The 17,424-nt window shown below is 40.6% G+C and overlaps 1 protein-coding gene across 10 annotated transcripts in view; it reads right to left on the bottom strand.

The window, feature by feature from the left end:
* The window catches only part of MAST4 (microtubule associated serine/threonine kinase family member 4), a 200,944-nt gene that overhangs the window by 150,857 nt on the left and 32,663 nt on the right, over positions 1–17,424 (bottom strand). For 9 of the 10 annotated variants that reach the window (XM_053409245.1, XM_053409248.1, XM_053409247.1 and 6 more), the window contains exon 3: positions 16,569–16,690. In XM_053409245.1, the coding sequence (XP_053265220.1) occupies positions 16,569–16,690 (122 nt within the window). Of the gene's footprint in view, positions 1–16,568; positions 16,691–17,424 lie in introns of those variants that run through there. The other variant, XM_053409261.1, reaches the window with a different exon arrangement.

The following is a 17,424-nucleotide window of genomic DNA, read 5'->3' as shown; positions in this document are numbered from 1 at the left end:
CAGAAAGCATCACTTTGAGAAGCAGGCACACATACATAAAAAATTATATTACATGCTGGAGGCAAAAACTTGTGGGACAAAATAAAGTGTTGAAAGAATGGCTCTGGGCAATAATATAGATATTGAAGAACCAGTAAGATAAAATGACTCTCTTTGCTACATATTTGTGTATTTTGACCAGGTGTGGGATGCTAGTCTTAGATTTGGAAAGTTTGTTGTGTCAATTCGTTGAATGTTGTACAGTGGAATTTGACTAATTTTTTCAGATATAACATACGCAAACTGTCAGGTACTAGAATCAGATGTCCATCATTTCACAAGCAACACAAATATCATTATAAATTAACTGTATTTTAAAATTCTACTGCATTCAAAAAGTGCTTTACAGATACATCAGTCCCTCATTCATCACCATGCAGTCATGTTGAGCACACTCTTTGTATTTGTGGAAAGAGAGAGAGAGAGACAGAGAGAAAAAATTCCTGGATGCCAATATTAAAGTTTAGAAAAAGTACTCTTTGTTGAGAACCCCAATAGAAATTTAAAATCACAAAACATTCAGCAAAGTGTGGAAATAAAACCTTAAAATGTGCCCTTCAAAGCGAGTTCCAAAAGTTTCCCTCTTCCCCCAGCATAGGAAAGGACCACACGTTTGGTAAGTTAAAAAATAGTTTACTTACAAACTCAGATTCGTCCGCTCCAGAAAGTTGCACAGGCAGTAAAACTTTGCTTAGTTACAAAGTGGTGAACAGTCCTAAATTATTAATGAACTCAAGCGTGGCTGGTGAGAGTCATGCTGTCTGAACTTGAGCAATCAGCTCAAACCTTCTTACACATGGCGCTCCTCGGGTAGACTGAAGGAGAACAAAGACTTGATTACCTATTTCCTTCCAGGGAGAGGGAAGTGAGCTAGGCTAAGCCTGCATTAATTAAACTTCAGCATGTTGATTATATGAGGCCAGTTATTCCACACTTTGGGACAATGAAACTTGTCATTGCTGCTGCCAGAAATTAAAATCTGGTTCCACTACAACTGTTGATTATTTTTGTGTGGTTACATATCCCTTGGGGCATGCTGTGACTTTTAACACCATGTCAAACATTTACATAAATATCCCCCTAATCCATAATGGTTACTCTAGGCTTATTAAATCAGGATGCCACCGTCTGCTCTTGGTAGAGAAGAAATACAACTGTGCAGTACTTGTGACAACACAGGTGAGAACCACAGTGGAAGGAATTCAAAATTGCACTAAGAGATTGTTCTGTCAGTGCAAGCATGCCATGCTTGCCTGATATAATTCCCTCTCCTTTCCTGGGTGCTTTTGTAGAGGTTCTCTCCCAGTCCCCTCTGAGTGAATTTCCCAGGGCACACAGGGGAAGAAGAAGTCCTATTGTGCAAACAGAAGCCCTTCCACAGGCTTCTGCTGATGAAGTTCATTAGTTGAATCCTACCCAGCATTTTTAATATTCTTACACCACCTTTCTGAAAAGAACCATGGTGATATACAACAGACCAAGAAGAAGAACAAAACAATCTGGGAGCAACACAGGAAACAGTCCACTCATGCAAGCCCCTTAAGCAGGCCTCCGCAGGTGACGCCATCCTCAAAAGTGATTCTCCTTCATACTTAATAGACACACAAGTTCATAATGAGACATGTGGTCCCCAAGGGCTTTAAAATGCTAAAACCAACACAATGAATTGAGCCTAGAAGACAAGTGGCAGCCAGTGCAGTTGTTTCAGTATCAGAGTAACAATATCCCAGTGCTAACTGCCACATTTTACACAATAGCCAGTTCCAGAGCTTGCATGTGAGTTTGTAGCCTTCTTCCCATGAATGCTCCTTGGGCTATAATCAAGGATGTGACTTTTTAATTTGTAATTGTAATTTTTAGTCAGTTTTGTAAAACCACAAATATTTACAAAGAAAATTAGGAAAAAATGAAAAAACTACATTAATAACAAACTAAATGGAATATCATCTCAAATAAAAATTTTGGATCATGTGAAGCATGTGCTTCGTTACACCAGAATTCAGTAAGCACTGCTCACCTCTGTCTCAATATATTAAGTTTCTGCTTTTCATTCACTCTTATATAACTAGTAAGCTTTACCATGGGTAGTGTAATTGTACAATTTTGCTTCCTACAGTTATGAAAAGTATTCCATTCCTGCACCGCATTGTGACTTGGGATAGACCCTGTCAGTGAGTGACTGCAATCTGTTGAGAACTACATGGGTAAAGATTTTCCCCACAATACTCAGCAGGGCAATTCCATAGTAGTCGTTACAGTCATAGTGGTGACCTCTGTTCTTGACACAATGCTGGAGTTGTGCATGTCTTGTGGAACATATTCTGTTTCCCAACACTGCAAGAGAAGGCTGTGGAGGTGTGTTTGTCGCGTATTCCACGCGGCGCTTTCAGCGAAACACTAAGAGTTCCAGGTTTTTCCAGTGCAGTCTTTTTTAATGTAAGCTATATACAGGCACTTACAAAAGAAACAGTCCATACAGAGTACTTACAAACGAATACTCTCCACCACAGCACCACCACACTACAGCACAACCACCACACCCACTGTTAAACAGGCTTTCCTTTTAAAACAGGTGATAGCCAATCACACTAATCACACTCCTGCTGAGTCACTCTGACCCAGTAGAGTATTGCATCATCCTGTTGAAGCCTGCAGACTTATCCAGTATCCTGCAAATCCCCAACACTCCTCCTTAAGTCAAAGGCTTGAGACCTAATAATTCTCTTAAGTCTCGAAATTTAGGAGCATCCAAACATTTTGTATACAAATCTGCCACATTACATTTTGTGTTACAGTGCTGTACCTTTAACACATTTCTTTCCAAAGCATTTTTCACATTTCCGTATCTTATAGCAATATGTTTACTCTTGCTTTTAAAGTTCTGTTGGTTGGCAAGCTGTTGTGCAGCCATGTTGTCACTTAGCACAGTGATTGGCATTTCAGAAGGTATTCCAAGCTCTTTTGTTAGGCAAGCAAACCATTCTATTTGTGATACACATTCGCTTATGGCTGAGTACTCTGCTTCACAAGTACTTGTGGCAACAAATGTTTGTTTCTGGGATTTCCACTGAACCAGGGCATTTCCAATATATATGGCATAGCCAGTGGTAGACTTTCCATTTTCTCTGTCCCCCCAGCTGGCATCAGCGTATGCATACACTTGCTGATCATATCCTGTATCCAGCACCAGTTTGTAATCTTTTGTGCCTTTCAGATACCTTAGGATTCTTTTAAGTGCTACCCAATCTCTCTGAGCCGGGTCTGCACTTCTTTGGCTTAACATGTGCACTGCCAATGTTATGTCGGGTCTTGTCCAACAACTTAAATATAACAGAGAACCCAACAGAGAATGAAATGCTGTTGCATTCTCACATTTTTGCCCTTCTGGTTCATTTTTGTACTGGGTAGTTATGGGAGTGTCAATCTCATTTGCCCTCTCCATTCCATATGTCTTCAGTAACTTTTCAATTTTTTCCTTCTGACTCAGAGAGTAGACGCCCTCTTCATTTCTCTGAACCTCTACTCCTAAGTAATTCTGAATCTCTCCCAAATACTTCAGTTTGTATTTGTTACCTAGGCTGTTTATAAACCAAGACACTTGCTTTTGTGCAGTTGTTACTAGACAGATATCATCAACATACAAAAGTAAATAACAAACACTTCCTTGCACCATTGCTGAATATAAACAGGAATCAGCCAGGCTTTGTTTGAATCCCATCTTTTTCAAAGTTGTGTCTATGCATTCATGCCATAGACGTGCACTTTGGTGTAAACCGTATAGTGCCCTTTGCAGTTTTAACACCATGCTGTCTTTTTTCAGCTCATAACCTGGTATTTGCTGTAAATACACCTCGGCTACAATAGGAGCATTTAAATATGCTGAGGCAACATCAAAATGATTAACTTTTAACCCTCTCAGACTTGCCATTGCTAAAACTGATTTTCAGCCTTTGCTGTTGGGGCAAACACTTCATCATAATGTATCATTTTCCTTTGTGTAAAGCCCCTTGCAACCAACCTGGCTTTCCTCTGACAACTACCATCAGCCAGCTTTTTCACTTTAAAAACCCACTTACAGCTTATGGGCTTTTTACCTTCAGGCAATTCTGTAGGTACAAACACATTGTTGTTTAGCAGAGAGTTATACTCTGCCTGCATTGCCTTTAACCACGCCTCTTTCTCTAGAGTAGGTAACTCTTGCACTTCTTCAAAGTTTTCTGGCTCAGTTACACAAACCTGGTTTATGGTGGCTGGGAACCCATAACGGTCTGGAGGTTGACCTTTATTACTTCCTGCAGACCTCCTTGGTTCATTAATCTCACCCCCTGGGCTACCTTCAGGACTGCTTTTGGGGTGGATTGACTCTGTAGATCTACCTCCTCCTGTCCCTGTCCCTGTTGCACTTTCTTCTCTCCCCTGCTTTATGCTAGCAGCTGGAGAAAAATGCTCAATCTTTACCTCCTCCCTTTCAGTTTCTCTGGGAGAGCTGCCAATTCTCAGCTTTGTTTCAACTGCCTTATCAGGTATGCTCGGCAGTAAAACTTTTTCTGGCAGCAGGTTTGCATGTATCTTGGGCCAATTTCTTTGCTCATTAAAGCTGGCTGATCGACTATAACTCAAAAGATTTTTATCATCTTCAAACCTGTAGGCTTTCGTACCACTTTCATACCCAAGAAACAGCAACTGCTGTGCCCTTTTCCCACCTTTTCTTTGGTTTTTTACAGGTATGTCAACCCACGCCTTTGTCCCAAAGTTTCTCAAATGTTGCAAACTGGGACTTTTGTTATAGAGAATTTTATAGGGTATGTCATCTAGTACCCTTGACCACAAGCGATTCCCAATATAATTTGCAGTCTTAATACTCTCAGCCCAGTACTTAATTGGAAGATTTGCATCTGCTAACAATGCTTTCATTTGTGTCTGCAAGACACCTCCCCTACGCTCTGCTACCCCATTCTCCTGAGGCGTCGCCACATTGGTAAGCCTATGTTTAATCCCTTGGGAACGCAACCAGTTTCTTAGGGAGCTTGCCATAAACTCTCCTCCCCTGTCTGTCTGAATAGAGCACACCTTTTCGCGAAGTTACCTTTCTACCCTTCTTACCCAGAACTTCAAAGTTTGGGCAACGTCAGACTTTTGCTTTAATGGATAGACCCAGCCAAATCTAGAATAGTCATCCACTAGGATCAAACAATACTTATTATGGGAGACACTTGGTGGAAAAGGACCAGTTACATCAGCATGAATCAACTCCAGTGGTTTTTTGGTTTCTCTCTGGCTTGCTCTTGCTACTGGGCAAGCCCTGCTTTTAACCTCCTTGCAGATATTGCAGTCTAAGTAATTATCACAACTTTTAGTGTTTTTCATCCCCCCACACAACTCCAATGTTTTGTTCAGCACCTTATAGCTTGCATGACGCCTGTGCAGGAGATGAATACACATATCATGGGTTGGGACATTTTGCACATTTGCAACCTTAGACTCACACTGCAGTACATACATATTAGTTCTAAGGTTAGCATTTGCCAACACTGCCCCATTTTGCTTTATCTGGCACTGATCTCCCACAAAGTTTACTTCAAAGCCTGCTTTTGCCAAGTCAGGAATGCTCAGGAGATTGTTTTGCAAACTAGGCACACACAACACATTCCTGAATGTGTGTCCCAACTGTGGGAACACAACCTCCCCTTCACAAACCACATTAGCTTTCTGGCCCGTAGCAAGACTTACATGTTTTTTGTTTGAAGCCCTAGCATCAGTTAGCAGTCCTTTTCTTTTACAAAAGGTTTGAGAAGCTCCACTGTCCAGAACCCACAGCTCTTCATTTTCTTGACCATCTGCAGACACCCAAGCGCTAGACTCCCTCTGCTGCCTCTTGTGCTTCTCCTGTTTTTGTTGTTTTCTTGGGCAGTCCCGCAGCAGATGTCCACTAGACTTGCAGCAAAAACACCTTTTTACTTTGTTGACCACCGGCTGGTCTGCAGCAGCTCCTCCTGGCTGTTTCTCCGGCTCCCGACACCTCTGCTCTTCCCGGCTGTTGTTCCCTCTGGGATGCTCCAACAGCTGGGCTGAGGTCATCTTTCGCTCTGCACGCCTGTCCCCCTCTGCATACAACCGTCCGGTAACGTATTCCAGAGTCAGCTTATCAGTCTCTACCGACTCGAGGGAGTTGACCAGCATATCATAGCTGTCATCAAGAGAACTCAGGACTATAAAGACTTTGTCCTCTTCCCCCACAGGCCTCCCTCTTAAGGCTAGCTCCTGGAAACAGCCTGTTAGGAATTTTAGGTGGTTTACCAGGGAGTCCCCCAGTTTCTTCCGACACCGGTACAGTCTCCTGGTCAGTGTTATCAGTGAGCCAGCTGTCTCTCGCACATGGACAGCCTTGAGCGCATTCCACGCCTCACTTGCCGTCACCTTATCAGCTACGTAGACTAGCTGGCTGTCGTCCACTCCAAGGATGATCGTAGCCAAAGCTTTCTCATCCTTTTCAAGCTGGGCCTCTGCTAGTGCCAGCTTTTCATCGTCGTCCTCATCCTCCTCAGGGGGCTGCAGTGGAGTTTCCACCACCTTCCACAGGCCCTCATGCTTGAGGAAGTGTTGCATGTGGACCGACCAGATGCTGTAGTTCGTGGCCGTCAGCTTCTCCAGCAACACACCAGTTCTGGACTGCTCCATCCCTGCAGCTCACCTCCAGCACCCACGGCTAGATAACTGCCACCTGTACTCTTGCGCAGCGGAAGCGTGCTGGGCCCATAACCCTGTCGCGTATTCCACGCGGCGCTTTCAGCGAAACACTAAGAGTTCCAGGTTTTTCCAGTGCAGTCTTTTTTAATGTAAGCTATATACAGGCACTTACAAAAGAAACAGTCCATACAGAGTACTTACAAACGAATACTCTCCACCACAGCACCACCACACTACAGCACAACCACCACACCCACTGTTAAACAGGCTTTCCTTTTAAAACAGGTGATAGCCAATCACACCAATCACACTCCTGCTGAGTCACTCTGACCCAGCAGAGTATTGCATCATCCTGTTGAAGCCTGCAGATTTATCCTGCAGACAGTATCCTGCAAATCCCCAACAGTGTTATGAGGGAGGAATGGAGGCCGGCTTTCAGCACTTCAGTTGGGATTGCGTCCTGTCCTGATGCTTTACCACATGTCTGAGCTGATGACGTTCTTCAGCTCATCAGTGGAGGAAGGAACATCCAGCTTTTCCAAGACAGGCTGTGTCTGGATGCTGTCAATTGCTGTGTCAAAGACGTTTTCCTGCGAGTACAGTTCTTGATGGTGCTCTGCCCATCGTTTCATCTGCTTGCTGCAGTCTGTGATGATTCTCTCCAGACACGGTTTTCAGTAGTGCAGTTTTCTTGCCTTTTGGTGCAAAGGCTGTCTTCACACCTTCATACATTTTGCGAGTGTTGCCTCTGCCAGCAGCAAGTTCAATGCTCTGGCACAGCTTTTACCAGTAGCCATTGGCAATCCACTCCCTGCCATACTCAATGCAGCAAGCGTCTGCTCGCAGGGTGTACACTTGTAGTTCACAAGAACCTCATGCTTTGTAGTGACAACAGGCTCCATGTCCTTAATGCTGACCTCAAACCACTCCAGTATCTGCTGCTCTCTTTTGCCAAAAGAGGGCATAGCTGTGTTGTAGGTTGCCTCTTTGATGTAGTTCCACCTTGCTTCAAGACTGTCTCTGGGGCAGTTCAGTAGAGCTCTCACAAAACTCAGGTTGAGGCCACACTTTCTGCTTTGTACTTTGCATCCTCTTTGGCTGGAGAAGGATCTTGCTCACCACCAGGGAGCGATCCATGTTGCAGTCGGCACTGTGGTAGCACTATGTGATAGGAACACCGTTCAGTAAAGGCGTGACAATCAAGTCCAGCTGGTGCCAGTGGCCCAACCTTGAATGTCTCCGGGAAACTCAATGTTTTGCCTTAGTAGAGAATAACGTGATCATGACGCAGAGGCCTTGATATGAGCACAGTAAAAGCAGCCTTTGTCCGTTCTTGTTCATGCTGCTAATACCAAAGTGGCCTTAGAATTTGTTCCATGTGTGATGAGCATCCCCAACTCTGGCATTAAAATCTCCCAGTAGAAATATGTGTTCACAGGCTGGGATCCTCATGACTACCCAGCTGAATAATGCTTTAGTGCATTATATCATATAAAATCAGGGGTAAGGTCCGCCAAAGACTGCACACACTATTCAAATATTTTGTCTGATGGATAAGTAGAGTGCTGGTACCAGGTGTTGGCAAGACTTCAGGCAAGATGTCTTAAAATGTTAGGGGAACATCAATGGAAAGCTTTTTTACTAAGTCCCATAGATACCAGGTAGTGGGCAGTTGGTAAGGAGAGAGTTAAACCTTTCCTTGCTATGTGTTGCAGTGCCACTGATCTCTCCCCCACCCCCCATAAAGACTCCTATAAAATTCCAGACACAGTTGCTAGCTACATATTTAATGTTATTGTGTAGCATAACTAAGAAAGAAACAGGACAAATACATTTCATTACCAATAATTCAAATTATTATATCACTCTATAATAACAGTACTCCTATGTTTCCTCATAGACTAAAAACAACATAATAGACTATAATACATTAGAAACAGCATCTTTCTGCTTGATAGTGACACTTAAGAACACAATATTCTATTGGATAATTTCTCTTACTACTTCCCTTCTTCCAGATCCTCCTTCACCAAGTTTAATTTCTGTTGTAGTGACCTCCAGCAATTTAAATTCCAGCTTTTTATTTAATCGGTCACCATCTCATGGTTTATCATGAATCAGAAATGCCACAAAAGGCTTTATCACTATGACTAAATGCTCCAGGGCTGCAGACAGCTGTCCACAATGCACCTGTTGATTAAGATAGAGATTTGCTAGCTGTTGCTTGTGTCACATCACCCCCAATACCAGTCAGCAGCAACAAAGCTCCTATAAGATTCCATGGCCACTTTTAAGTCACTGCTTCTATACAATTGTGTGTGAGTGCCTTTTTGAAAATCAACAACTAAAGCATGGCTTAAAATTTAAGTGATGACTGCCCTTGAACAGCAAATTTGAATCAGTCTTTTAAAAAGTTCCAGCCCTCTACTACAACACCCACTTCAAATTAAAAAATATGCTTTTAAACGAACATATTTATCATCAAGTAAAGAAGAGATCAATGTGAGCAATATGATCTATGCTGCCATTTAAAGTTTACTGTTTTGGTTATACGGCTTTATAATATATACAGTTTAGGTCTGAAAGCATCATAATCTTTTCCTGTCAACTAGAGGGTTGAATATCTTCCTGGACTTAATATTTTTGTCATATTGCCCATCACAACCTGATACAGTTAAGAATAGCAGAAATTAGGGTACTGAAAATTTACATTTCAAAAAGAAAATCATAAATTTTAAGCTATGAGTTTGGACAGCTTAACAAAAACATCCTAGTATACTTTTGATATATACCAAACTGTCTCTATACATATCACCTCATCAGTCAAACAGAAAGATGTTCTACTTTGGCTCCACACGCACCAAGTATTTGCAAATTTGTTTTATTAGGAAGTACAATTCATTTTCTCCCCTTATCAGTAGGAACAAGATATTTTAGTAGTATCTTATCTAAAATGTCTGAACTGCTCCTGAAATATATTTTCCTTTTGAAATGGAGCACAATTTGAGCACACATTTGGTCTTCATTATTATTATTATTATTATTATTATTATTATTATTATTTATTATTATTTCCAGTTACCTAATCAAAACCTGGGGACGAGGAGGAAGGAAGAAACATTCCACACTGCCTGGAATTCTGCAAAGCTAACCAACGTAAGATCAGGCTTGCTGTATATTAAAACTCACTTTTTTAAAAAATCCATATGATGGACTTCATATCATACATTGGAAAGTAAAAGGTTTCATCAACTGTAACAGTTGACTTAACAATACAGAGACTGCCTGTGCACTGTAGCAATGAGTGGGAACTGTGTGCAGATTATAAATACACCCTTATTCCCTTTCTCCACTAGGCACTTCCGTCTGCTTCAATGGATTGTAGCGTTGCAGCAGACATGGGAAGCCAGCAGCCTGCAGGCCAATCTTGAGTCCAATTTTGTTCACCAGGCTGTTTTCCCCAACAGCAAAGTAAAAAGCAGCATTTCTCACCACTCCCGCTCCAGCACTGGGGTGGCTGTGGGTGGAAATGCAACCTTATTTAAAGAGCAGGCAGAGAGCTTTAGCTTAGTGCCAAGATCCAAGACAGAGGATCCCTCTGCTTGCTCATCTCTAAAGAACAGGCAGATATTCCTCCCCCATCTTGTTTGCCCTTTAGAGCTCACTCTCTGAAGAGCAAGCAAAACACTACCTCTTCATCAGAAAGCTAAGGTTAAGTGGTCCACTTCCTGTTGCTTGGGCGGATAAATCCCAACGTAAACAACATGCTTTCTTTGAAGTACATTTCATAATAAAGAGTAATCAAAAGTCAATAATGAAAAAGGATATAAACATGAAATGAGTGCGTAAGAACCCTGCTTCTCATTTAGCCACATGCATTTAAATCTACAAGTTGAATTTCATTAACAGATGTCTTAAAAGTCCAGCACTATTTTAATTTCACAGTACATCTAGACAAATAAGAGCAAATCTTTAGTTATCATATTTGTATGCAAGGGTGAGCGGAGTCAGTTTATCTATTTTCAGAATTCCAATATGGGTAGGTTTTATATGCATTTTGAAATAAGAGCTGTTGCACCTGTGTGGTCATTGTATCTTGATTGGCAGTTGAGTTTGACTATAACAAATGAACATTGAAAACAAAAGGGAAGGACAGAGTACATATTAGTTACAGCACATATGATATAGACTACACACGGCTCTTGTGCCACCTAGTGGACATCTCTTGCACACACTACCAGATTCGTACTTTTAAAGCAGTCTGCTAATATCCATTGCAAAAATCACCTCACCTATCTCATAGGTCAACACACATTGCTTTGCATACACCAGAATTAACTGCCAAATTGATGGAAACCAGTATGAAAACTAATATAAAATCTTTGTTTCAATAATGTAGCATCTTACATATAAAATTATTTCCTTTAAAAAGGCTTATTTTTCTTAGTCAATGAAATCTCAACATTCATTTTGTGAAGGAGTAACCTTCTACAAACTTAAAAATGCTGGAAGTTTCTAGTTTTCTATTTCAGTTCCAATCTAGAATGGCAGGTGTAAGAATCTGTAAGGCAGACAAGACACATACCAGAAGCATGAGTTCTGAAAAGGTCATAGCTAGTTAGAAAATGAAGATCTGCACGAAATTTTCCAGTTTGGAATGGTTCTGTTCCCTGTTGTGGTCAATCAGGCATATTCTCCTCTGGTATATTCCATTCCTGCACCAATCCAGTTTCCCCATTCTCCCCAACAGTTAGTATTCCATCACTACTGAGCATGTTTTTTGGGACCTCCTTTTACAGTCCGCCCCCCCCCCCACAGATTCTTATTTATTTATGCAAACTACAGAACTCCTCAAGCCTGATGATACCTCACTCTTGTGCATGGGTAGTATAAAACAACTGGAAACCATGCTTGAATATCTGATATAGGAATGTTGATGAACTGAGAGACATTCTTTCTAGGCTTTTTCTAGGATTTTTCAGGTAACAAAGTTGATGTAGTGTTTTAAGCCTCTGCTGTAATATATTAAAACATGGAAAAGCTTATTTACTGTGGAGTGTCTTACCACTACCACCATGTCCATTGTTTTATACTTTTATTTAGCCATTCTTCCTGATTCCTTCAGATGGGGAAGTTACAGATAGCTACTTTTAATTAATGCTTTTTAACTAATGCTTGAGACTAGAGATTCAAAAAGGGCAGTGGGCATTTTCCCTAGTTATGTTACTTCTGTGATCTAGTATTGCTTTACATTTCTTATAGCACATTTTAATATGGTTGTTTAATCCTTCCAATAGTTCTTTGTCTGCTTCACCCTCAAGTGGCAGAAAGCAAAGAAAACCCCCAAAAAATTCTTTTATTTATTACTTGCCTTTATTGCTTGCTCGCCTGCCAGGCAGGAGCATGACCCCGAAGGTTGCTTTTGGGAAGAATATACTATTTTTAGCTAGTTTGAAGATGGATGCTTTTCAAGCCCTCTTGAGGTCATGGGGACTCTAGATATTAACAGACAAGAAAAGCAACAGTCTTTCCCCAAGATTGTGCCACAACTGGCACTACTCCTTGTGAAATAAAATATAAAAAACCGAGTCAGAAAGCTTCTACCAGACCAAATCAGCATGAACTTTAACCAGAAGAGCAAACCTTCCAATGAAATTTTGCATCTGACTCCAGTATTAAGGGACTTTGCAAAGTCTGTGCCCTTCCTTGCTAGGAGGGACAGAACAGGATATGCTTCGAGGGAAGGGCGCACATTTGCACCTATTTATTTATAAAATTTACACCCTTCCATTCTGGTATATATGAAACACATGAATAAGCATACATAAGCTCACAGTGACTCTGAGAACAGCAGGTATACATTCAGTTATTTTGCCTGCCACATCCCAAGAACACAGAGCTGCTCACAAAATAGAATATGAAAAAAGGCCAGAGTAATAACTTTAAAGCCTGATACAGGTCAGTTTTTATCCCTGGCCATAAATAAGTGACAGACACAACAGCTTCTGCCAGTGATCAGAGGAAAAAGAGCTATCAGGGGGGTTGCACCCCTCCCTCCCATGAAAACCTTTATGGCAAGGCATTTAACTTGGGCATAGCCATGATTTGTTCATTCTTTTTAATGCTCTTTTGTGGGCTCAGAAAATCTTATTTTAGGGAGAAGAGTGGAGAAGCAGAGCGGTCTCTCTGGGGTATGGATCGAAAAATGTGCAACTGAGGCACCTAGCAGGAAGAGCATTCCATGAATCCCACCTTTCTCCATTGCTTGCCTGTGAATTTCCTGCTGCCTGTCTACTTCATGACCTCTCCCTTGTTCTGAGCCTTTTCTGTCTTGCGCAAAGGAGTGGAGTTGTCCTGCTTGCTACCTGGGAGATCAGCTTCCAGCCAACTCTCCTCAGTGTCCAGCTGGTCCCTGACATTCCATTAGTCAGTCACATTAGACAGTGGCTTTAAAGCTTTTACCTGGCTTGCCATATCCTCTGCTTCTCTAGTCCTGGGGAAGAGCCATCCAGGAACCTAGGAAGCTGGCATAGTGACCTCTGGTGCTCGAGCAGAGGTATCTGGAGCCATTTGTTCTTCAGGGTGACTGGAGGGGCCTGCTCCCATTCCTCCTCCTGTGAGGAGTCCTTAGGTTTGAGATCTGGACACAAATCCCTTCCTTGTCCACACAGGTACATCCCAAGAGCAGAATGAGTTAACTTTTTTAAAAAATAAAAAAGGCTAATTCCATGGAATTATTTTGTAAAACTTAGAACTCCCCTTCAGGAAACACCCTCAGATAACAGAAAGATAATTTAATAAAGTAGTCTCTCAGCACGTCTATGAGATTGTCACAGAAGGCAGCATCTAAGCAGTCGCAGACCATGTTGTTCACAGAACAAATCAGTGTGTGTGTGTGTGTGTGTGTGTGAGAGAGAGAGAGAGAGAGAGAGAGAGAGAGAGAGAGAGAGAGACCAGTTGCAATAAGTATTTTAATTCTGCTGAATATATAGACCATGTCAATTACCAGGGGCAGCACATCCCATTTTGCTACCTGAGGCAAAAGAGGAATGTGCCACCTGCCCCATTGGCATCCCACAAGCCGCAGCGGGTGCCGCAAGCCTCTGTTATATGTATTGTGTGGAGGTGTCCACAAAGTACCAGCAGCAGTGCCAGTTTCTGGCAAGATCTCACTGAAAACTGGTGCTGCTGGCGGCAGCACTTCTACACTAGCAGTGGGACTTTCGTTACTCAAGGCAGCTGCCTCACTCTGCCTCATGGGTGGGCCAGCCCTCTCAATTACAGTGTCGCTCAGTTAACAGGAAGCTCTTTGACCCACTTCAATACTCATAAACAACCAATTTTAACAGAACAGTGATTTCGACATTATTGCTAAAAAGCAAGCCAGCACTATATTGGACATTCAAATATATTTCCAATTAATGTTTCTGAAGGCGCACTTGTTTATTCTTGCATTGTGTACATAAGGTATTTTATAACCTCTCAGGTCGGTAATTGAACCATTTTATTTGAGGAAGTAAAGCATAAAATAGTATTGAAGTACTCCTAAAATACATACAAATACCGTTATAATCTAATTAACATAATTATATCTGAAACCATTTTTACAAAAGGCATATGACAATTTAGTAGGAGTTATCTTTTTCAATTAAGTGTTTGTTATTTGTTCTCTCCTAAACAAATACAGTAAACTCCCCAGGAAGAAAGGCCATTCCTTTCCATACAGTTACTTTCAGCTGTGGAAATAACAGAGTACAGAGGAATTCTTCTACAAAGCAAGAGAGGAATATTTCAGAAATGAATGTTCTGCTCTTTTCCAACAGCAAAGATGTAGTAAGGTCAAATAAGCAGCATTTATTTAGACAAATGCTGAGTGAAGCAAAACAGCACATCACTGGTCAAGTATCAGCGTTAAAATGTAATGCAGAAAAACTGAATGGTATGTTAATTTAGATAACTTCCAATGCTGCATACCATCATTACATGAAAAGCCATTCTTTAATAGAACAACCACAATTCTATGTTTCAAGAGAAGTCACATCTAAAAATTGAAATTAGAATCTATGGTACTTCTTTATAAGTGTGTAGACTTTATAAACTTATTATAAACTACCTCAGACTCTGTACCATGAAAACGGACAAAAATATTGTTATATGTTTCATTTCCATACTTTTCATACTGAAACACTCTGTACATGTGTGAAGGTACTAGAATTTGAGTGGAGAAAGAAATATTATGTTCATGTCTTTTTGCGGTTTTCCTGTAGTCACTGTGGGAATAGAGTGCTAGACTAGAAAGGTCTTTGGTGTGGTCCAACCTAGCTGTTTTATTTTCTTATTTGTTACTTGACTGAACACGTTGCAATGTTTTGCTTCAGATACTACTTGATGCTGTAGTTCTAAGTGTATGAAGTTTTTTAATGCGATGTTTTACACATAAAGCTCACTATCCCCATGTTTTCTCATACATAATTACATACGCTAAAATATTTTCAATCCTACATTTATAGTGCACATTCCAGAACTCAACAAAACAGTTCTATCTTTCAGCAAAGTCAGCATTTCTTAGCCTGCCTACCTTTACATTTCATCAGCCATTCCCACTCTGTTGGGGCCTGCTGGCATTTCCATTTTCTTGTCCATACAATTTTGGCAATACTGACAAGTGATTTCAGATTTATAGTTACACAGGGCTAGGTCTCAATATATGCTCTATTATATCTAAGATATTTTGAGTTATTTGCCACCAATAATTTGTGACAATTGGGCATTCCCATCACATTATGTTATAAATGGACATTTCCCACAAAACATTCCCAACATTCAGAGCCATTAACTGGGTGGATTTTATTTAACCTTGCAGGTGTTAGATACCACCTCAGTAATAATTTATATTGTGCATCCCCCCCAACTGGCAGACTTGATGAGATTTTATCTACCTGTCTCCAAATCTGATTCCATTGAGGAACTATTCCATCTCCATGCTTTCATAACTAAATATATCTATCAGTTTAAATATATATATTGAAATAAGCACAAGTACTTAGTACTTTCTTATTATCTATAATGAAATGTCAGGCCCAAGCTTCTCCTTTGGTTTTGGAGAGGTGGGGTGAAAAAATTAATACTAAGATTAAAATAGTCTTCAGGGCCACACCAAGACTGAATACTTTTTGAGAACAGTCTTACCATTCCATTGACCTGCAAGATGACTTTCAAAAACATATCCCCCTCCCCCTATAAAGTAGTGGTGGCGCAAAGGTTGACTCTATTGCTAACATTCCTGTAACTTAGAGATTTAGTACCAGCTGCAACCTGAAGCTCCATCACCCAATTTAAAAAGTCCTACACAGTATACCAAACTATGTCTTACTCGTTATCATGATGCGCTTCAAATACACACACCAATATACAGATTCCTTTAGTAAGCTACTTGCATGTACATAATGGAACAAAATAATAGAATGTCTTTAAAAAAACAAAACACACCCCAGTATTTGAAACTAGTGTATTATTAAAAAAATGTGACTGCTTCTTTTTCTTAAATAGACTACTTAAATGGAAAAACTATACTAAAATGTGCTCCCAGCTGAGGTTTTATAGGAAAGCAAGTAAGGCAATTCAAAATTACAGCTCCCCCAGTAAACATAATTCAGATAAATTGTACATGTTTAGTACTATTATATACAGTAACCGACAACAGTTATGTGAAAGGCCCTGAATTACTGTATCTTTTGAAAACAATTTTGGATTATTTGACTGTAGTGCAAATAAACTCCTTGCCACAATGTTACATAAACATTAGTTTCTTGAATAAACAAATATTTGAAAATATAACTCACCATGCTAGCTGTCAGAGAAGGTGCTGACTGCCCAAGAGCTTGACTGCGCATTCGGACAAGATTGGAAGTTTCTCCAGTTTGCCATGACTGTTGTGTAACAGCATTTGGCAGCAAGTACCTACCTGTCAAAAGTTTAGGTGGAAAAAAAGTTGTCAGTACACAGCCTCTTGCACAGTTAAAGGTCTGCAATATTAGTCCATGCAACTCACTGTAATTGGACAAACTTGGTCTTAGCAAGATTTAAACCTCGAATGCTCCTCATAAGCTTCTGAAACAGATACTCAGCTATTAGATATATGCACATACTCCAGGTAATAAATCTTACTGTGCAAATACAAACATAAATACAAACTTACTCCATTCTGAGTATTAAGAAACTGATGAACAAAAGAAGAAATGAGAGACTTGTGAATAGGAGGATTTTTTTGGTTTATTTATGATTTGACCCATTGTTCCTAATGCCTTCTATTTTTTTAACTTGCACTAAGAATTAATTTTGATCCCTTGGGTGTTCTTTCTCTCTACTTACTTCCTTTCTCCTGTTTCTTGCCTTTTTAGGAAAAAAGACTTGCTTTACTCATTTGGGACCCTATCTAGTCTATTTCTTACCCAGGGTAGATATACACACAGAAAACTCCCCACCATAAATAAGTCAGAAATTAAATTGTTATAACAAAATGGGGGGGGGGGCGATGTAAATATCGCTTTTGCTCTCTGGTGCCATCTGATGTTGCATGTTTATAACAAATTCAAAACATCTTTTTTTTGACTAATGTAGCTGAGTCCCCAGACTCTGGCACAAGGAACTTTCACCACGAAGCTGTTTCCAGGAGAAGTGCTGTGAGGGGAGAAAGAC

The sequence above is a fragment of the Podarcis raffonei genome, chromosome 11 (genome assembly GCF_027172205.1).
Source record: "Podarcis raffonei isolate rPodRaf1 chromosome 11, rPodRaf1.pri, whole genome shotgun sequence".
Taxonomy (NCBI): domain Eukaryota; kingdom Metazoa; phylum Chordata; class Lepidosauria; order Squamata; family Lacertidae; genus Podarcis; species Podarcis raffonei.
The sequence above is the reverse complement of the archived record's forward strand: the minus strand, read 5'-3'. Positions and strand labels throughout refer to the sequence as shown.